A 23562-nucleotide genomic window follows, 5' to 3' on the forward strand; every position below is an offset into this window, starting at 1 on the left:
GAGCAACATGTGTGCTCCTGCTGGTCCTGCACTCCGTCCAGACAGCTCTCTGTTTTCTATTTCTACTCTCTCTGCAAATTTAATTAAGTTTACAAAATGACCACATAGACTGATTTGATTAAAGAAATCAACTGTGTCATACCGGGGACTTTCTGGCTGCGGAGTTGAGACGGTGAATCGTAGATCTCTAGGACCCAGTCGCCCGCTGCCTTCTCTCCCCAGCAGTGGGTGGTCATAAACTCCCAGTTCTTAAAACCCTCCATGGAGTGATCAAACAACCTGCACATCGAGAACACACACACACACAAACAAAAATCACACAAACATATCAGATGAGGAAGCAACTCAAGTGTTGCAAATACGGATACAAACAAAAGCAGCAGCTCAGCCGAGAGTGATCACCTTCACTAATGGACTGTGGGCAAACATTGTGGTTTACTTGAAGTGGACTAGATAAAGTGTTTACACTACAGTCAGTAGCAAATCCCCCTAGATAAGTTTCTACATATTTTCCCTTTTCAGGCCAAATTTTAAAATTGTATTATTTACAAAATATAATGTATCAAATGTCATCCAAAAAAAAAACACCACATGTATTTACCCCAATGGATCAAAACTTCTATAATCATACACATTTCTTGTCCTCTTTCCTTCATGTCTGTATCATAACAACATCTCACAGCGTCGTTCTTTACCTGTTGGCGAGCAGCTGAGACTTGGTCCCTGAGGGTGAGGTCAGGTTGATTGACAGGTCCCCACGGCGAGGGTGTGTGATTGTAATGCGTACGACCACGTGCTCCAGGTAGATCACGTGGTGGTTGGGGTTGTCAGTGCATCCCGTCGCTTTGTACACCGAGCGCACCACATGCTCTGGACGGATGGTTCTGCAGGACGAGAAGAGGATTGATTACAAAAGAGTAGACGCAAAACTTTTCATTTGTGGGAGCACTGATGACTTGAAAATCATGTTGTACAAGAAACATCACTTCAGGTAAGCACGGGCTCTAATTAGATAAAGAAAAACACAGTCCTTCAAACTGAGATGATTTTTCAGAGTGCAAAGCTGTGCATTTAAAACTAACTATTGCTAACAGATCTCACCTTTCCACTACAATGCTTCATTTACAGATTGGAACCAGATCGTTGGTTAAAGTTAAACTTGCTGTCACCTTTAAACACAACATCTGTTGGAAGTTCCTCTGCCATAATGTACCTGTAGTCTGTTTCTGTGAATGTCTTCCCACATTAACACATTCAGCTCACTCTTGCCAAATTTCCTGGTTGTAACACAATCGATAAGAACAAGTTTTGACCCCCAGCAATCAGGTGTCCTTTTAATTCCACCTCCTCTCGGAGCCAAAAGCACCCTATTTTCTTTTCCTAAACCTCAGCCGGCCAAAGAAATCAAAAAACAAGAGCATGATAAGAAAGACAGAGAACTCCTATTTGTCCTGTCTGCTCTGCACAGCTCAATCAAACCAAGCCAACACAAACATTTAATGGACCATTGAATAACATCGGTGTTATGATCTAATAGAATAGCAATAAATTGCCAGGTTCAATAGAGGGGACAATCTTGTCAGAGTAAGGATTTAGAGACATGTGATGCTGCTGCAAACTGTTTCAAAAGGAGACGCTGAGCCAAGTTGACACTTTGACTCACTGCTGTACTGGATTACATGCCTGGATTATTCTCTGGAAACTAAACCAGAGCTGGTGAATTACACTTGCTGGCAAAATAACACATAAAAGGATTACTATAATAAGTTTGTGAAGGGTGAGGGGGGGGAAGACAATTATTGCCAGTGACTTGTGCGGTTTGATCCTGTATTGGAAAACGTTTTATTAGATTCCTCGTTGACAGGGTAACAAACACAGCGATGGCATTTTTAAAGCCAAAGTGATGCAGCACAGATGTTACCCTGAAATCACCCTGAAACAATGATTACAGTTAAGGTTGAATTACTGCAACAAACATGTTATTTGTTAGTGAATTTAAGGTTTTAATTGATGTATTATAAACTAGTAACATTGTTGAAACCTATTCACCTGCCACGTATCGATTACACAAGCTGATAAGAGATTTATCATCATGGTTTTCCAGAACAAAGGCAGGTTCACATCCATAACAATTTCTCTATTTGTCCTTCATCCCCACTTCTAATAACTTACATAATACTTGAAGGCCAATAGTTAATATAAAAAGAAATGCATAATAAATTCCATGAGCTCACGCAGACGTGATGGAATGAAAACAGGGAGAAAGCTTCTCTGTCTGACGTCTCTTTCTAAGTACTCCATGGCTGTTTGGAGAGTGGACAGCCGTAATGGCCGGGGAGTCTAGCGCTGATATCACAGCTCTGGCTTCTCTATGACACAACACAGATAACTGAAGCGCACGCATGGGAGGCGAACCGAGCAGATGCACAGCTGATTACCAGCAGCCTGATTGCACACGGATCGGGCAGTTTTCCTGCTGCGTGCTCCAAGTGGAGTGAGGCGAGCGATAGCAGACAGACATTACCGAACGCAGGCAGAGGGGCCAGCCAGAGGGTGTGTGGGAACACGGCGGTGAGGTGACGGCTGCACTCGTGGAGCCAGTTAGATGCACAGAACACGCACACACTATGGCCCTGCTTCCAAAGCATATTAACACAATGTATGAAAAAACAGTCAGGCGGTCATGATGCGAGTGAGCACGGAGACATTTATACACGAGTTTATACCCCAAAAAGAGGTTTGTTGAGGGAGAACAATGTTGCAGACATTTTGGGGCAATTAGGAAATTCAGTTACACATAAAACTTTCATGACTTCTTTGCCTTCGTTCCAGAAACAAAACAAAGCCCTTTGTTTCCTCGTGATTACCTCCTTTGACTTCTTTGCCTGTAAGCCTGTCGCTTGGCTGGATGGACGGAGGCTAATTCTGTTTATAAACAAGGCTTAAGCCCACAGTAACCGGACAAATGTGTGACTGACCATTTCACACCTCTTTAAGGCTCATAAATACACCACACATGGAAAAAGAGGGCAAAAATGACAGGGTTGTTTCTTATTCATGCTACAACAGTGGAAATCTCTCCACAAGCCAACAGACATTACATGAGAGCAGAGGCCTGGCTGCAAGACCGCCTTTGACACATGCTGGACTTTACATAAGCCTCATATGGACTGACTCGTGCAGTGGAGCAGAACAGACAGAATGACACTGATAATGCTGCAGTCTCTGGCCACCGAGCCTTGGACTGAAAGCAAACCAGTTCAGGGCCCAAGTTCAGCCAGCCAGCCCGCCTAACACAGAACAGTGCTCAGACTTCCAGCTGCATCAAGAATAACAAGCTGTGAAGCTCTGGCTCTCTCTCGTGTGTGTGTGTGTGTGTGTGTGTGTGTGTGTGTGTGTGTGTGTGTGTGTGTGTGTGTGTGTGTGTGTGTGTGTGTGTGTGTGTGTGTGTGTGTTTGTGTGTGTGTGTGTGTGTCCGTCCGTGTGTGCGTAGTAAAGGTCTTATGTGAGAACCACCCTGCCAGAACTAATGCTTGGCCCCTATTAAGGTACAGCTTGCACAACTGCACTCTCAAACACATGCCTGTGCATAAAACACCAGGGAAATAAGAAAGAAGAACGATGTTTCATCACATATGTTGATACTGGAGTTTAATCCCTTATCTGGCTTTTACTACTGTACTTTAAGACCAGCTCCAGTCATGTTTTAAGACATATAAAATGCTCTGCTTGAAATAATAAATTGTGTTTTTTCTGCAAACTTTTAATTACCTTGTAAAAATCCTCCAGAGGCATCTCCTCCTTCTCCCTCATTAAAAATTCCAGAATCTGCATAGTCCCCGCCCACGATGCATATTTACAACCACCACCTCCGTCGCGCGCCTGTAGCCCACCTTCGACTCTGAATGAAGCTGAATGCTTGTTTTGATTTTTCTATTTTGCTAGCTTCTGTACGCTACACAATGGCAAGTGGTACTATAGGGGTAATTCAGCCATAGGAAAGCAATTCAGAAGTAGAGGAGCAAATTGGACAGGGTCGCCATTAGATACCATTAGAAACGCAACCGCGTGACTATGTTATCATAATGTGTTGCTAGCTTGAAATGTAGTAATCAGTGGTGGGAACGTTAACTTTAGTAGTCGTGAGTTTCCAAAAATTACAATGACGGTTACAGCTGGCTGACACATCGCCGAATTGTTACCATAGGTTGCACATAATGATACGCATAGCGCCACCCCGTCAATTAACGGGATTGGCTCCTTAGGTTTGTGACGTCTCAAACCTGCCAATCTGAAAACGTGTTGTTCAGCCTGTCCTTGGTACACTGCAGTCTAAAAGCAGACAGGCCCAGCCATGGAGGTGACTGCTCATGTTGTCCCTGATAGCACATGAAAGACACCACATGGAGATGTTTAACGTTAAAAAGTGGATTTTCACTAGAAACTGTGAAAGAAATCTGATACTGCCGCATGTCCATTTACTGAATGTCAATCAGAGGCAACAGAGAGGCCCTCCGCTATTTTGGCACAGCAGTAGATTTTCAGAAGTATCTCATGAGGACACCCAAGTTCACATACTTTTGGTTTGCTTACGTTGGATGTAAAAAATGGAAGTTACTATGTTTACGCATACAATGATTTATTAAGACTGGAGCGTTTCCAGTTCGGAGAAGGTTCTTTCCCTGTGCTCTAAATGAATTGACTTGCCAGCACAGAGCCCTGACCTCAGCTCCACTATCACTTTTGGGTTTAACTGGAACTACAAGCCAAGACATAACACCCATCATCTGTGGTGCACCTCACCACTGCTCTTATGGCTGAATGGGAGCAACAGCGTGAAGGCAGTTAGTAAAAAACTGTTGAAAATTATAAAGCCGTTCTGTGAAAGTGGAGGGTGTAAAGCAGAATGTTTCATGTAATGTCTGTCCACTTACTTTTGGCCAAGTGGCGTCTCTTGAAATGTGACAAATTTCCTACTGGTTAGTGTGCAAAAGCAGGTTGTTTAGTCACTTGGAAGGCCAGATAATCCATTACTTGTTATTTGCAAGCTGGTATGGCAGACAAGGTTTTCTGTTTGTGTGTGATATCGCGCGTGTGTGCATGCGTGTTGTACCTGATTTGTCGGTCTGCGCTCTCCACACAGACGTGCTGATTAGGGACTTGCTTCCATCGTTCCGCCTCCTTCACCATCGCCTCAGCGTCCATCAGACCAAAGCCGTAAAGGTGACTGACTGCGGGAAAGAGTGAGAAGTCACAGCTGATCAGATCACTCTGATATTTATCATTCCAGCGAAGGTTTATCATAGAAGGATCATTTCAGCTCAGACTCCTGGAGAAAAACGTTGTGGAGTTTTTTGTCCCATATTGAAACTGTGCAACCACAGATAGGACTAAAGAGGGGGTCAGACTGAGAGTCAGTGGACACGTTCTGGCAGTTAATTTATAATAGATCAAAAATATGTCCCAAAACAGGAGAAAAATCCCCCTGTTCCTTTCACAGATATTGTGAGTAGCTGATGAAAACACTGAGGACACACAAGGTAGCTGCCTAGAGATGAAAAAGAAAGTTTGGAGAGCGCCCAGCTTACGGGTACAGCAGCTCAAATATGAATTCCTTCCACACTTCTCTCTCTCTCTCTCTCCCCCTCCTCTCCCGTTCTGTTTCTCTTTAGTTCCTCTTTGAAAAAAAACAGTCACTTGGAAAATCTCCAGGCACACTGGGCCTGCAGCCTGGCTGACCCCTCGTTCTCACTCTCAGTTTCTCTCCCTCTAACACACACATACACACACAAACACACACACACACACACACAGGTATGCATACACACTTAAGCATGCACTCACAAGGTTACAAAACAGAAACGACCACATGGACCCTGACAGATGGCAGCTGGCGGATCGGTTCTTAAGCAAGAAGGAAACATTTTTGTTCAGCACGTTTCTTCTGATTGGAGAAAACTTAACCTGGAGTCAAAATAATACATATTGATTTCTCTGTTTGGTGGTTTTCTTTCACACGGATCCTATCCAGCCATGAATCATAAATGCAACTGTTGCTTAAGTGATGAGTTTGGACGACATCTGCTGAAAGAGTTGGGCAACTCACAAGATGGTCCTGCATTCAAACTGATTTAGAAGTTGTCAAACAGAAAAGATTAAGATTTTACTTTATCATTGCTAATGACAGCTACTATCGCTAATTACAGAGAGACAAAGCAAAGCTAAAGTATCTAGGAAATGTCCTGTTTGTTTGTTTGTTTTGTTATTTTGCTTTCAAGGTGGAATGAAAAGATTTAAAGTGCAGATTTATAGCAGTAAATCAAAACCTCATACGTCAGATATGATCAGATAATTCTAAATAATCTTAAAATAAATAAAAAGGTTAAATTAAAAACTAGAATATAGTGATCAGAATAAACTTTTTATTGATCCCCATAAGTCCAAACTACACAAACACAAAAGAAACCACGCAGCGCCAGATGTATAGTGAAACTGAGAACAGTTTTGTCGTGTATAATTACTAACATGATCCGTGTGTGCGTTTGTGTGCGTGGGAGTTTACCGTTGTAACCAGCAGCGTTGGTCTTCCAGTCAGGAGCGCTGAGATGTCCGGCTCTGGAGGTCTTTACAATGATGTGCTGAACGTCTCTCCATGACAGAGCATCACTAGTGAAAGAAAACACACACAAACACACAAACATTAATTTATTTATTGTCATGTAACACATCAAAAGCAAATAAATAATACATCTGCTCGTCTCTGCACAAACTCAGACATACACATACATTTAAAGTAACAAATATGTAAATCTGCACACACGCATGTAAACAAATGACAAGGTCAGGAGGCAGATAATTTAAATAAAGGAAGGAGGATGAGGAAAAAACTTTGAATAATTCATTGTGTCGTGAGAGGAAGAACATGGAGGGAAAAATAAGTGGAAGGCTGGAAGACACTGGCGACATCTTCAAAATGGGAGTAAATTCCGAAAAAGGAAAGGTAGACGAAAAATTCTGGACGGTGGCTTTTAAAAAAAGCAGAGGAGGAAGAAATGTTAAATGGGGTAAAGAAAACATATTTATATACAGAAGGAGGGGAAGAATACGGAGAGAGAAAATTACAGAGAGCATAGATGCCCGTTCATCCATCCCCAGTCTCTCAGATCTCACGTGAGATCCATTACGAGATGGCAGCCATGTGTCTCGACTTCTTTGATGTCCATACACTACATTAAAGGGAAAAACCGGGAAGAAGTGGGTCACTGAGTTTCCTGGGATTCCCTACCATCTCATATGCCAGCCAGATGCTGCGTTCCCTCCCCTCCTGTCACTCCCTCTCCTTCTGAAACCTCCACAATCTGCACTATTCTCATTCAGCTGACCTAAAAACTTATATTTAAGGTTTGCAGCCCGACATAAATAACAGGTTTTTAAAATGTAAGGTTCACAGGTATCATGTGAAAGGGAGCATTGTGAGTCCGATCTGAACACACTGTGCCTCTGCCTGTTGAGCCGCTTGCTAAAGAGCAGGTTCTTTCACAACTGCTTGTGATCTCTTTAAACAAAAACATACTTTAAGGCCTCTTACAATCCATCACATCTGGACATCACATATATAGGCGGGGATTTACACAGATTACAATCACACACACAGTTTATTCTGTGAATGTTCTGGCAATTCATCTGTATCTGTGGAGCAGCACGGCTGGGCTGAGGAACGGGTCCAGCTATGCTGCGCTTGGTTTTATAAGCTTTCTTCTATTTCCCTCCTGTCAATATTATATTGCTTTGTGATTATATTACTTTATAAGTTTTATGGCTTTAAAGTGAAGTACATTCAGTCACCTATACTAGTATATATACCAGTATTTAGAGGTTTAGAGTTATTGTAATAATTACACAGGTTAACTTAAAGGATTTCATGGTGTAAAAAACAAAACAAAATGGGCTATCGCTTTTCTAGTCCGACCACTCAAAGCTGCTTTTACACCACATGTCACATTCACCCATTCACACACTGATGGCAAAGGCCTAAGTGCCAATCTCCAATCAGATCTATACCTATTCATACCTGAGGGCTATAGCAATTTGGGGTTTAGTGTCTTGCCCAAGAACACTTCGACATGTGAGTGTAGCAGTCAGGGATCAAACCCCCAACCAGAGACGACCGACTCTACCACTGAGCCACAGCCGCCCCAGGGACTTCTGAGAGACTTTCCTAGTTCTCTATGATTTTAAAAATCACTCATCTGTGGCGTCAGTTAGTAGTTGGCGCCCTTTATACAGAGGTTACATTTTCCGATGCAGCGGCTGCAGGTTCGACTCCCGACCTCTGCCCTTTGCTGCATGTCATTCCTCACTCTCTTCTCCTCATATTTCCTGTCTCTCTTCAGCTTTCCTATCTTATAAATAATTGTGTATTCCTGGTGCGTATTTACTTACAGTAAGAGCACAAATATGAATCTACACTTAAAGCTGCTCATCAATCTTTTGCAGAACTAAGAGCCTGGAAAAGAGCTAAACTTTTCACACAAGCTGACCACTTTTGCTTGGCCCTTTAATATACTTAATGTATAGTTGGGGTCATGAAATCGCAATTACACAACAAAAAACATTTATTTTAAAGATGATATATTTGGCCTTCCATATGCCTTTATTTGAGAGCGAGGACAGTGGACAGTTTTGGAAACAAGGGAAGAGAGAGTGGGGATGACACGCAGCAAACGGCTGAAAGTGGGAGTTGAGCCCGGGGCCACCGCATCCAGGACTGTAGCCTCTGTATATGGGATGTGCGATTTAGATCAAGTGGCGGCCCAACAAAAAACATTTTAAAAGAAAAGAAGTTTTGGCCTTTCCATTCAGTTAACCTGTAATATAACTTCTCTGGACGGCATAGAGATGAACACATGTTGAAAATGCACGGCTGCCCTCACTGACGCCGCACATCAAATCCGACTGAAGAACAAAGACTGAAAAGCTGAAAATAAAATATCAAGTAAAACATAATTAAAGGATGGAAGCATAGATAAGTGCTCTGAAAAGTCAGAATAATTAATGCTCAGATCAATATTAATAGGCTTAGCTGCCACTGTGTAATTATGGTTCCATAAATGTTTTATGGTCATTAATTAAAAGTGACTTTGGCATCGTTATCTAGGCCACAACAGGCTTCCCATAAACAAGCCAATACTAATTAATGGAGTAGCTGGCATACTGGGGGAAACCAGCAGCAAATCAGAGTGTCTAATAAATGTTTCTTAGTGCTTCTCTCAAGTGTAATTATGGACGAAAAGAAACACACATGAGTAACGTGCAGGGGGGAAACAAGCAGGTAGTGAAGCGAGAGTCAAAATTTCACCTGGACCATTTTTCACTCTTAATCTGCTTCTGAAGCCTGAATTTTAAAGCAGACGCATGAAGAACAGGTAGTTTTCTCTTCGCTCCATCTGTCCCTGCTTTGGTTTCCTAAAACCTCCCAGTAGATGAGGTTCTTATGGTTATCCTTGCTCATTTCTTGTTTATCCCTCCTAATGTCCTCACTGAAGTCTCCTGTCTCCACGTTCCCTCACTTTTCCATTTCTTCACTTCCAAGGACAAAAATAAAGAAGGGGAAAGAAATGAAAGTTTTTGAAGTTCTCAAATGCTGCTGCTTGCCGTGCTAGACTCCAGCTCATAAAGAGATAAATCATGTGCAGACTTAAACATCTTAAACTTGGCAAAATCTACAGAGAGAGCGGAGCGAGCGACCGTTTTCCAAAGTGTTCCAGTCCTCTCTCAGACTGAGGGGAAAAAGCTCACAGCAGAGAGTTTAGTGAAGTCTAGCGTGATGGCGTCTGACATGTTTATCACAGAGGGTTTGTAGCTTTCATTCATCAGATAAGATCAGATATGATCTGCATGGCACAGAGTTTGTCTAAACTGTTTTGCTCTCCTTCTTTCATCCTCTCCTTTTGCCTGCGAGTGCATGCATGCAAGTTTATCCATGTGAGAAGCTGCATGAATGAATAGATGGAAAGAAAGAGCAATTGCCTAGAAGGAGGAGGGTAAAAAGACCATCGTGACAGCGGAGGAGAAACAGCAAGCACGACAGAGAGGAGGTGAGAGCGGGCAGAGGAGAAGAAAGCAGGCAGGCAGGAGCAGCGTGTGATAATCTTGTTGAGGAAACAGGCTTATGTGCCCGGCACTGCCAGGAAACGGAGAATATTTTCTACTAGGAGGATTTGGATTGGATTATCCAGGTTAAATGAAGTGACCTCAGCTAACTGAGCGGCTCAACATGTGATGATGGGGTAAAGCCCAATTCAGAGCCGCTGCACCTGCACTGCACGCTTTCTAATTCATGAATTTATCACATATAAAGCACATCAACAGGTTTTCAAAAGAGAGCCAGGGCAAATCACACATGAAGTAACGCAAGCATCGAGAGGGAACAAGACCGAGACAGGACAGTGAAACCAATTTAAAAAAAAAAAGATCTGTCTCTTACTTTTCTTATCTTTGAAAGTGCTAACTTTAAAACTGGTACTCGAGTCCCTTCAAGCAGAAGTGTGACGCATGAAAGCCCCAAAACATCTCTGTGTAGCCCTGCTCGTTGCAGACAGCATGACATTTCTGTCTCAACATCTAAATGGTTTATATCTATCCATATCTTGTCCGAAAAAAAGATGACATCACCACACATGTAACCGTAAAATGTTTTAAGACTACCATCTGCAAAACATGACAGTGTCTGTGTACCTGAACAATAAAATATACACCGGCAAAGTTTAAAAAAATTGTTCTACAACAAACAGTAACAAGCCATATTCTACATTTAGACTGAAGATCTAAAGGTCCCTGGTTCGATCACGGGTTTCAGCAGTGTGAATGTCGGGAACAATTGCCTTTCCCGAATTTCCCCCCTGGGGATCAATAAAGGATTATCTTATCTCATCTTAACATCCATTCACTATGTTATTAAGAGTGTTTTATTTTATAGAAAGTCAAGATGAAACACTGTGATTCACAGGGCATCAAAGATCCTTTTCTTAGTGAACGCTGCAAAAAGTGCCATCATATGAATGGCCGTAAAAATAGCCGAAGCTAGAACAGTTAAAAGTTCAAGGTGGAAGTAAAGAACGCCCCTGTCTCAGGATCTAACTGACCCTTCACGAAGTCCCGCCCCCCTTGGTTACTGTTGCTACGCCTGTCAAGCTTTCGCACCGGCATGTAAATAGTATGCCGTTTTCGACCATAACAGTGAAAGACGTTCCAAGGGAAATCATTTCCGGAAAAATAGTTCCCAAATATCAGAGAGAAGTCGACAGAAAGGACGAGAACACGCATTTAAAAGCTACATTCACAATATGATTTGTCAGCGGAGTGTTAGGAATGAAGAGGACATAAAGATCGAGGCAAAAGCTCACCGATCACAATGCAAGCATCAGGCGCCCCACGTCTTGACAATTCATGTTAAGGACAATCATATACATGAAAAACATGTTCTTGCACAGCAGGGTAAGCCAGTATATTGTTTTATTTTAAGCTAATGTTTAGTTATGGCTCCCTATAACTTTCATTATCTAATATGTTGTCGCCCAAAACTAAATTATCCCACTTTTTCATTTTGTTTAAAGCGCATCAGGATGTTGTTTGCATATCGTGGGCTTGATCCAAACACTGGATCTCCTCAAGGCACAACAGGAAAGCCCAACAAAATCCGGTACAAGTTTGCCACAACAATGGAACAAACCAAGGGGTGGTAAAATAAGCGGAGACCAGTTGACTGTCTTCCACAGTTTTTAATCCATTGTTGACATTTCTCCTTGTTCTGAAAGATTGACAGGCCTCCCGCGCTTGGTTACGGTTGCTAACGTAGGATTGGACAGTGGCCGTTCAAGGCGAGAGGCTTAGCGAAGGGTCAATTGTGACACCAGGATTCATCCAACACAAACGATGCTTTGTGGTCACATCAACACATTGTCCACTAGCAACGTTAGACTGCCATCAAGAATTACAGCTGAAGACTCATATTATATTCAGCATTTCAAATATACCGTCTGCACAGCATTCAGCGTTTAAAATGATAATTGTGACTCGCTTTGGAGGAACGAGGAGTTGAGACCTTTAAGAGACGGGATCCCTGCAGCCTGTACTGAGCCGCAGATGTAGACGCAGTACATATGGATATATCTCTACATAAAAGGCAGGATAATTACATTTAAGCACTAAACCTGAACTTGCAGGATGCAGGTGTATAATGTACTTAACGGAGTTGCAAACTATTACATCCTCTCTCCCAACCTTCAGCAGTACATTTACATTTCTTTAGGCAACACGCTGATCTGTGAGCATGCATGTCCTGCAGGAGCATCTATGTATAGTCCAGACTTTATTGTAAGTAGACTCCTCTGAAACCCTGTATGTCTGCACAAACTCCGTTGGGATTAACTGCCTTAAACAAAGATAGCTTTCCCAATCATTTAAATGCATCTCCACCTCTGACTTGACAATGATGTGCATGTGAGAAAATGCTTCACCTGTTCCCCTTATAGATCAGTGTGGCCAGGGGACAAGAGGGCATTAGGAGGTGAGCAAGGGGCAGAAGCATGACGTGAAGGGATGAGGTTAAGTGGATCTTACTTTGCCTCCAGGGCCAGAGCAATAATGGCGGCGGCCATGGGAGCCGAGGCGGATGTCCCTGTGTGACTGTCTGTACACCGATGTCTGAGGTCTGTTGTGATCTGCAAACACAGGAGAGGAGAGGGGGGAGAGAGATGAGAGTCAGAGGGGGAGAAAGTTAGAGAGTTAGCGGCAGAGAGGAGAAAATAAGTGACAGTGATGGCAGGAAGAGAGGGAGGAAACAGACAAACAGAGAGGGATTGAAGTCATGAGGATCAGGCGGATTTAGACACACCTGAAAATCCTGAAACCCACATACCAGCTTTGATAAACAGCCTCGCTACAGACAACAAATACACACACAAGTATGCATCACAGTTTGCCCACTAATTCACAGGATCGATTCACTGTCCAAGGAGAAACAAAGGATAAAGAATAAAAAGGAATGAGAGGTAGTAAAACGTGTTGTTAAGTTTGCTTTTATTGTATGGACTTTAGACAGCCAACAAGTCAGCCTGACAGTCAGCCAAGAAAAGCTTGGCTAACCTCCAGTCTGAGCCCTCATCAAAGGACCTTTCCTGGACCAAAAAGTTTGATGGATTATCTAAAGACACACACACACACACACACACACACACACACACACACACAGTGAAAGTCGTCCATTAGCGTTTGAGGAGACAGGACAGTTTGTGCTCGAGTAGACTAGGCTGACGGTTTCACTGTACATGTTCAAAGCCAGAGGGAAACTGTAGAGAATGTGTGTCTGTGTCTGTATGTTTGTGTGTGTGTGTGTGTGTGTGTGTGTGTGTGTGTGTGCGTGTGTAGCATCGGTACGAGGAATGTAGCAAGACGCTGCCAGACAAGCTAGCTAACAGTGGACAACTGTCAGCCTCGATCTGAGAGGATCATGGGTGTGATTTGGGTCAATTAGGGTCAAACCAGGCCACAGCACAGGAACCACACACACAAGAACGAGGCGAGGTTAACGCAAAACAGCCTCATGATGTAATCTGAACTGAAATTATATAATGCATGTGCAAATTTAAAACGTTTTTCAGCCCTCTGAGCTAAAATATGGTCAGTATCAAGAGTAAATGAAAAGTTATCTAAGACAGATGGAAGCATCTAATCAAGTCCTTTTGGTTCAAAACAAACATTTAAAGCAGGGAATCGGAAATAAAAGGTACAAAACACCACAAATACAACTTAAAAGAAGAATTGGCCCTGGAGTTAAATTGAAGCAAAGGGTCTTACAATCTTTCGGTCGTAGTTCTCCCCGCTGCTGTAGGTGGTGGTCAGCGTAGACGAGCACTCCTCCAGGTACCACGGCTTGCGGCCGCTCTCTGCTGTGCTGGAGATGGAGATGGTGTAGATGGAGTTGGTGTATCCGTCGCAGGAGCAGTGGTCTCGGCTGCGCCCGCCGTTGCCCGAGGCCCACACGAAGATGGAACCGCGGCCTTTCCTCCCCTGAGAGGAAAACATGCAGAGAGGATACAGTAAGAACCTGCAGACTCGTCTTGGCACTTGGAGGTAATAACTGCTTAGCCAGACTTTGTTTTGACATGTTTTGTTAACGTCTGTCAGATAGGGGGTACCATGTTCTGCGCTCAGTGTGCGCGAATAACTGCATAAAGAGGAAAAGATCACGACATGCAACAGTGATGAAGTTCTCAGCAGTCCCGTAAGTGTCTGGCAACAGATCTGATGAGATTTTATCCCAGTTCAGCCGTCTTCATGAAAAATACAGTGAAGATGTTTTTCCTTTCAAACTTGGCATCACCGAGTGTCAGGCTGTGTTAGTGAGTTTGTTTCCATGTCGGACTGAGGTGAATTTCTGTCTCAAGTAAGACGCCAGCAGAGGAGACAAGTTGATTTACTGACTGAGACCAGACTTGATGTATGAGCAGTAGTGATGTAGTGTCTTATTAATTAGAGATAAAGGACATTAGTTAAATAATGTTCGTTTCCATGGCGTCTCACGCTGATTTAGCTCTTCCATTGTTTTCAGAGGGAAGACTGCTTTCAGATTTGACTGAAATATGGGTTGAAAAAGATAAAATTATCTCTAAAATGTTTTTGTGTGCGCAAACAGCATTCACGTTGAGCCATTGTCTTGCTGCCCAGTCAGTTTTTATTTCATGAACGACTTTGACTGAGTTACATTCTGGGAAGTGAGCCGTTCAGTTCTGTATATATCGTTTGAACTGTTTCGCTCCATCTTCTAAGGTCAGTGACTTTATTTTGGAAATGTTAGATAAATAATTACATCATAAGACGCTGAGGCCTGATTCAGAGCTGGCTGGATTGTACATAAAAACAAGAGAAAACAAAGCCATAAAAGGAAAAAAAAAATGCATGTAAAGACTCTAAACACAGCATATAACTTACTGTCTTTATGACTTTATGTGCATGTTTTGTTCTCTACTAAGTTTTGGCTGAACACTGCACACATATGGGTATTATTATACATTACACATATACATTATTATATTATTATGTTATAACTGCAGGCCTCTGTATGTGCAGCCAAGCAGCTGTTCAATATTCAATTTTAGGCTAATTCTATCCCAGATGTATTTGCTAACTGAGAGGCCAGAGCCGGCTCGGCGTGATCAACTAAAGGTGTGATTAAAGACACTGATTCATTCACTAGTAGAGTAAACACTCTCAACTATTTTAGATAGAAAACTTCTCAAGCCAATTGTCTTTAAAAGGTTCATGTCGACATTGACTTCCAGAATAGGTGTGGTTGAAAATGATCTAAACTCAGGCGTGGTGGAGACACGCCGGGGGAGTTACAGTGACGGTGATGACCAACTGAGTTGTGGAGGCAAAGTTCAGCCAGGAGTCAGCGAAAAAGACATCTGACGAAGTGACTGACACTGCAAATCATGCTGTTTGTGAGGACACGCTCACAAAACCTGAGCTTGCACACACACACACACACACACACACACACACACACACACACATATATATATAAAGAATAAAAGACTGAGTGGAGCTCTTCATAAGGGGGCTTCTGTCAGGCAGAGATAAGCGAGTGAAGCCCCTTGGAGTGAAAGGGGGGATCAGACAAGAGCAAACGCTGACTGATGAGAGTGATGGAGAGTGCTTTGAAGAGCAGTTAGTAAAAGAAATGAAGAGACAAAGAATGAGAGGGAGAGGAAACAGTGAATAGAGGGGACGCGGAGAGAATAGCTGATTGAGTGCTCGTAAGAATTGCCAATTTCTTGTGCTCTTATTTGTAGTCCTAAAAAAGGCATGGAAGAAAAAGTTTTAAGCTAAGACTGAGATACTTAGACAGGGTTTGCCTCGAAAAAATTTTGTGCATAAGCAACATCGAGACACACAACCTCTTTTCTCTTTTAAATATAAAAAATATAGCCGGGAAATGAAGATTAAAAGAAAACTCCTGCCTTAGTCTTTCATACAAACAGCAACACAAGCAGGAGTCCGACCCTCTGCACAGCTGTCAGTGTTATCTCCAACACCTCAGCTCTCTGCGATAAACCGACTCTTCAGGGTGTCACATAGGTGCATGTTACACTCACAAGCATGCCATCTCCACTCAGCCTCACAAACACATCACAATAACACACTCACACACACACAGTGGGAGTGGATGCCATCACCTACACTCCTGCACAACGTGTACCAGTCGGACAGATATCTCCCTCGCCTCTGTCATCTTAAAGGCCAGCCTGTCAGCAGCGACAGTGACAGTCTATACTCACACTCTCTTCCTGTCTGTCCCTTTTCTCTTCTTTCAGCTCTCTCACTTTCTTTCTGACCTCCTCAGAGGTGTACATCTCCTTAAATGGCAGACAGCCAGCTAAAGAAACTTGCAGATGTACGGTATGTGACCAGTAAATGACTTCAACCCTCTTAACCTCGGCTTTAGCTTTTCCACTCAGCTCAGCCAACAACACGCCGCCAGCTTGTCGTTATGCAAAATAATCTATGAATATGTAAATGAATATATGCTAAGAGACCAGGGCTGCTCTCTAATGTCCAGAGGAGTTTCACAGGTAGAGATAGCCTGGGAGGACTTCGGGTTATGAGTATATAAGTGTTTAAAACACACATCTGCTTGGAGTGTGTGCTTGTGCCTCGTAACATCTTTTCTCACCGTATGAATACCAATTAAAAAGTCTTGGCTGAGCCGTGTTCATTTGCGCATGTTTCTGAATGTAAATATGAATTCATGCATGCGTGTGCCCACCATGCGGATGCCATTCTCAAAAGCCTGCCTGGCTAGAGACGCGGGTCCATCCACGGTCTTTCCATCATCGTCCGGTCCCCAGCTGGCACTGTAGATGTCGATGTGCTGCGGCTGGAGGCTCAGAGACTTGGCCTCCACCATGTCCGTTACATCTCCATCCAGCATTCGCACACCTGACACACAAACAGAGAAATAATACATGCACACAACATAGTTAACTTTATACATTAAACAGCAATCACAACAGTTTGATGTGCTGCGATAATAACTTTAATAAATTTAACTGGAAAGTCTGGAAAATCAAGTCATTAATTATGCTAACTTATACACTAATTAAAGTACACCACATACACCTGTTTTTATAAAGGCAAACTGTATCTTCAAGCATTATAAATTACACTTTGATAAAAACGTTTGCACCTGTTTGAGATGCAAATTGCTTCAACAAGCTGCTTCAAAATCTAACTTTGCTTTAAGTTTTGGTTATAAAAGCTCTAATCACATATTGGTTTTCAGTTGCTGCGTTCATAAGGCTGTTTTTATAGTTAGGCATTCATCGACGGGCACTAATATAAGATACTGGTTTGATACTGACTCAAACAGCTGGGTCGAGTACTGGTGACACATTAGATGATGAAAATCAGCATTGCATTAACAACAAGACCAGATAAATAAATGTTCACCAATGGTGTTTCGAGACTGTGTCAGTGTCCGTTTAAAGGACTAAAATTAGTGTTTATTATTCCTTAATTACGCTCACATTCACAGGTAGTAACAGATTACATGTCAAACTATTGTAAAAAATACAGTTTGAGAAAGCAGATAAATGCAGCAAATCACTCACCTCCTATCCTGGCATTGTAGGCAATTCCCACAATGCAATGGGAGTTGTTTGCAGCGGCAGCCACTTCGCCCGCACACCTTGTCCCGTGTCTGAGGAGAGAGCGGGAATGAACAGCTTATTACACAAATCTGGAACACACACGTGTGTATACATAAGCAGGAGAGCACGCACAAACTGCCAGATAAACATGCAGCTTTTGAAGTGGCAGGAAAGGACGCGTACTGGTCAACACGCATTTATACAGATAGATGTGTACATACCTGAAGCAAGGCTAAATTAAAAGGTTTAAGTGGAAGTGTAGAACACAGAGATAGAGATAAATTGGACTACTCACACACACACACACACACACACACACACACCAGGGTAACATTCCAGCAGTAACTGTAGCGGTGACAATCGGCCAGGGTCAGCAACCAGCGTAAACAAACATAAGTATGTTTGCGTCCGCTGCCTCCTCAAAAACACCACTTTCTGGATCGGCACAAACACACTCACGCACACATGCACCTCCTGCAGAGAACATCTGCATCACAACACCCCCCGGAAACAGTCTGACCGCTGCCATGGAAACCCAGCATCTAGCTATCGGACCCCCAGGGGGAACACACAGGGAAGTTTTTGAGTCCGGGGAAGCACGGAGGAAAATCCATTTTTTACAGCCACCTGATGATTTCAGGTTGACATGTACTTAACGTGATCAGAGGTTCAAACTAGAATGAGCACTTTGCAGTTGTATGTCTCCTCCTACAACTCAAGATTGTGATAAAAACTGCTTCTAGCTTTTCACACATCCTCAACCCCCCAGCACTGCAGGCCTATATAATCAGCACAGTTTCCAAGTGGGCACCCAAGATCACCATCCCTCCTTCTTCTTCTTCCTTCAGCCCATGGCCAGAAAAGTATTTTTGTGGAATATTATGATGTCACAGTTAAGTTGACCTTTGACCTTTTGCTTATAAAGTGTCCTCACTTGATCCTGAAACGTTGCCATAATAAACAAATGAATTCTTGAGATACAGCCATATGCCGTGAGACCACAGTGTCCTTTGACCTCATAATCTAAATAAGTTCATCCTTGAGTCCAAGTGGACCTTCATGCCACATTTGAAGACACTGCCTATTTTTGTTCACGAGGAAGGATGGAAAACCTGAACACATGATGCTCCTGTCAGAGCTGTTGTCCACGCACAAGCATAAAAACACAATAAAGCAAAATTGAGCTAAGGTATTTACTGCAACATCCATAAGCTTGGCAACCGAGGATTTCTGGATCTCTCGCTTTACCTTTTAATTAACATCAAAATTGCCCAGAAATTGGGCTCTGTTGGTAGAGCTTGGCCCCATGTCCAGAGGCTATAGTCCTCTATGCACTGATCGCAGGTTAGACTCCAGGTCTGTGGTCTTTTGGTGCATGTCATGCCCCACTCTCTACTCCCCACATTTCCCGTCTCTCTTCAGCTGTCCTTCAAATAAAGGCATAAGCCAAAACAATAATAATCTTGTGAATTTGTCCTTTACATTGCGCTCAATAGAAAACAAAACTGCAGTAAAAAGGCACAGTTTATATTGATTGGCCTTATATCCTTAAGCTTATCATGAAACAAGTGTTTTTATCCTTTCTTCCTGCCTCACAAATTGACTTGAGCTTGAACTTCTTCCTGTGCTGTCTTCGTGGTATTAAAGCTACATGTGGGAGAGGATTTCAATATACAATAGAAAGTTAAATAAGAGCAGCACAAATCAGTTAATGAGAAGGACAAGGACACAAGTTTGACATTCTGGGAAATATTGCTTATTCGCTTTCACTCCAAGAGTGAAGAAGAGAGAAATCACTTAAGAGTTAGGCAGATAACCTTTTGCCACTGCTGGGCTAACCGTTTCCCCGTTTCCAGTCTCTATGCTAAGCTAAGCTAACCAGCTGCTGGCTGTAGCAACATATTTACAGATGTGACTTTTATGAAAGCAAATTAATCTTGTAATCTATGATGCTTATCATGTATATCGGTGTTTAAACTTTCTTTTTTCCTCTGACGAGCTGGAGTGACCTGCTGTTTACAGAAAAAAACGTGGGTTAAGTATAACATATTAAACGGATGCAAATCAGTGAGAGGCCTCTTTATCACAGTTAATGAGCCAAACGGCTGGCTCCCTCTTTCAAAACGCTTCAACAGTCTTCACTCAGGTCACTTCACTCCACTAATCCATTAAATTGTCTGTCTGGTCGTCTCTCCAGACTTTGTTTGTGCCCGTTCCTCTTTTCTACACATCTGTGTCACAGTAACTCAAAGATCTCTCTGTGATTCAACCAGGACCATATATATACCAATATAACCATAGCATGATGGATAATACTGAGTGGGGCACATTCATTAACAGTAATTTTTTATTATTGTTTGTTTTTATTATGAACACATTAGAGTCACATTAGAGCAGTGTATTTTCAACTGAGAAACTTATCAAATAAATTATATAATATAGAAATTAATATTAAAATAAGTTCATAAGCGACTCTGTGATTACATTTCTTGTGATTAAACAAATTGGTCGTGTTCCTTTGTGGTGCAGACGCCACCGTGTAACAAATCTCGCACAGTATTTGTTGCCGCTCCTCGTCAGACTCTTTGAAACAAAAGTGTTTCCATACAACGGAATTACTTTGACCTTTCCTGGTGACCAAAGGCTCTCTCTCCGTCACCTTGGCTCGGACTGAACTCACACGCCACTACAGCCTGGCGAGTGAGTGTGGGCGCGGCAAATGTCACTGCTGAGGCAAAGGGGCGTGCTGGATTCATAACACAGGACAAAACGAGTGCAGCAGAATAATCGTTTTAACTCAATCTTTGGGAGCCAAAATCATCATCTTTTAGTTCTTTGTGAATCAGGCTTATTATGATTTAATCTCATGATTTTTATGAATTCAATTTTACTTCTGTGTGTGTGTAATTTAGATCTCTCTCACAGATAACAACATAGCAGGCCACAGGGAAACAATAATGGCTTTCCACATCTATTTGGAGATCTAAATTACATTATTGCAGTTAACAATGACAGAGTAAAAAGTATTTAAAAATAAAACTCTGTCTCTTTGACAAAAGTTAATCTGCCTCAGACATAAAAAGTTTGGCTCCGTCATATCCTCCCTTTAAGTCCGTGCTGGGTAATGATAGATGATGTGTGGACAATGTTAAAAAGACACCAAACACGAGGAACTTCACTGTAAAGAAATAGATGGAGTTAAAATCATTCCTGTTGCTCTACAACACAAAGTTTGACAACAAGCAGCAGTTTGCAAGATGTAGCACAGTTTGGATTATTCCTTAGAAGTCTAACAGACCATGTGCCTCTGGCCTTTCAGGCATGATGAACAGTTTTGACTTGCCCGCCTCTCACAACTGTCCAGCTCTCATAGGAGATGTTACCACAGTGTTTTGCTTAAACTTTAATGATCTCCAGTCTGTAAATCCCAGAAGAGAATTCCTAAAAGAACAGTGATATCCAAACTCAGAGGGCAGAGCAGCTTTCTGTCCACACACACACACACACAACATCAAGGTCAACTGTGAATGCAGCCTTAAAGGGAAACCAGCTCATTAAGCTGCATCTGTAGGCCTCATGTCTCTTTAAGACAATGCATCACCAGCAGGGACGGAGCCACTGCCAAGGCACTCGGGCTGCTGCAGCCAAACACACACACACACACACGCACACACCAAAAATCACTTAGCAAGCCAAACTGGCACAAGACAAGTGCCTGGACCAGCGAGCCTCTCTTGTTTTCCACTTACACACATACATACACGCTTACACATGTACACACCAACTCTTCCAAACAGAAAAACCACAACCCACCCACAAATGTCACAATCAAATACACTAATGTAACTCATTGCACCCACAACAAGGTCAGGGCTCAGCAAATACAAACATTTTGAGGCACAGAGCTTCTGGTAAAAATCAATCAGATAAACATTGACACACAGAAGACCATTCGTCTGGCTATGATATCAAAACACCTTAGCCACATGCCAATTTTTTTACCAGAACCGTATTGTAAGCGTTAAATTACATCTCTCTCTCTCTTATTAAATCTGAGCTCATTACACTTTTCTTACTTGTTCTCGTTGGTGGCGTCGTATCGAGGCATTGGATCCATGTCGTTGCCGTTGACGTCAAAGCTGGCTTGAGGGTCCTGGAGGAGACAAGGAGATCAAAGCAAGTCCATCAAACACGATGACAGAAGGACTTATAATCAGGGGGAAACACATCTAACAGAGGTCCAATACAATCTATGTTTCTGTGCAAGTGTGTGTTTGTATTGTTAATAGACCTGTAGATGCCAAAAAGCTTCTCTAACCCAATCAAACAGTTCACATTAACATCACTCACAACTGTTTTGTGAATCGAATCCAATCAGAGCCAACTCAATCTGCTGCTCCGCTCGCCCTTCGGCATCAACAAATCCTGGCATTAAGAGAAGCTAATAACACAGCGGAGGCACCGACAAACAGGGAGTGAATCATTTTATCTGCGCAGCTGATGGATGGCCTTACCTGCAGCCTCGGGCCAAGAAGTACCTCTAACCATCTTTACCTCTGAGGCAGACATACCCCAGCATGCACATGAAGTATGTCACCACGGAAAAATGCTTTCTATCACATGTTTCTCTGTTAAGGCGAATTTTCATTATGTAGCTGAAGTGTTTCTACATTTTAATCCAAGTTGGCAATACAACACATTACATATAAATTCCTACACCTCCCCAAACCTCACACAGACACTAGCAGTTACAAATAATCACATTTAATTACTTTAATTTCACTGATCACACCCACACACGCACACACACAGTGCCGCTCATAGCCGCCCTACACGTGCATACATACACACTCACGTAGTTCTGAGAGAGGTCCGGATGGTTCCTCTCGATGCCGTCATCCAGTATGGTTACCACCACGTTTTTACCCGTGTAGCCCCTCTTCCACGCCCCCATGATGTTCATGTCCGACTGGCAGTTGTGGACGTCGTCGTTGCAGTGCTGGAGGGATGGATACAGGAGGGAAGATTAGATTCATCAGCATCTTACAGATACATTTTAACCTCGATGATTCTGCCCACATAATGACATTTTCCACTTTACTTACAGCTAATGTGAGCGTTTGCATTTTTGCATTTAAACCGTCGCACAGAAACAAATTCAAACAAGTTAGAGTGAAGTTTTAAAAGTGAAATCTCAATCTTGTTTCAACCATAACATGTTCGGTATTGATTCATTGGCTAACTGCAGAGCCCAAGTTGAAGCAAATACAATTAAACAGCCAGAGATCGAAACATGGAGTGTGTATAATTGTTGTAAACAATCGTTGAATGGGCTTGATGAAAACCTCATCAATATCTCAGTTATTGCAACAGCGAGTAAACTACAAATAGTTTCATTATTTCACACACTTTCCACACATTCCTCCCCCAGGTTCCCTTTCACTCGTCCGTAAAAGCAAAGAGCTGACTCAGCTGGCTCTCAAAAGTGACAACACAAGTAAAACACTTCAGTTATTCTGCTACAGCTGATATATATTTATATGTTATCAAGACTAACCAAGCTTTACGTTTGCAATCCAAATGTTTTTTAAACCTGCATGTGCCACATGTTTGAATGCCAAAGAGACATTTAGATATGAAATAGTCAACTTATAATATATATTAATTCAATTATGGAGTTCAGTTTGCAATAAAATCTCTTATATACAAAGTCCATAAAACAAATCACATCTTATAATAAGTATGCTGCTTCAATGTGATTCAAACTCATGGCGAAGTCACTGATTCTTGTGTTTTTCTCTAAATCAAATTAAATGTGCACCTGAATAAAACACACAAATACACAAACAAA

General features: G+C 42.4%; 1 protein-coding gene across 1 annotated transcript in view; it reads right to left on the reverse strand.

The window, feature by feature from the left end:
* Positions 1-23562, reverse strand: part of pcsk5b (proprotein convertase subtilisin/kexin type 5b) — a 76031-nt gene that overhangs the window by 37316 nt on the left and 15153 nt on the right. Inside the window, 10 exon segments of the mRNA XM_069683022.1 lie at positions 143-279; positions 696-884; positions 5114-5231; positions 6563-6666; positions 12622-12722; positions 13858-14070; positions 16829-17001; positions 17673-17761; positions 21788-21864; positions 22567-22710. Of these exon segments, the coding sequence (XP_069539123.1) occupies positions 143-279; positions 696-884; positions 5114-5231; positions 6563-6666; positions 12622-12722; positions 13858-14070; positions 16829-17001; positions 17673-17761; positions 21788-21864; positions 22567-22710 (1345 nt within the window).

This window comes from Semicossyphus pulcher, unplaced genomic scaffold (assembly GCF_022749685.1).
Source record: "Semicossyphus pulcher isolate SPU_LCO1_2020_fin unplaced genomic scaffold, fSemPul1.0.p SCAF_6, whole genome shotgun sequence".
In the NCBI taxonomy this organism is placed as follows: domain Eukaryota; kingdom Metazoa; phylum Chordata; class Actinopteri; order Labriformes; family Labridae; genus Semicossyphus; species Semicossyphus pulcher.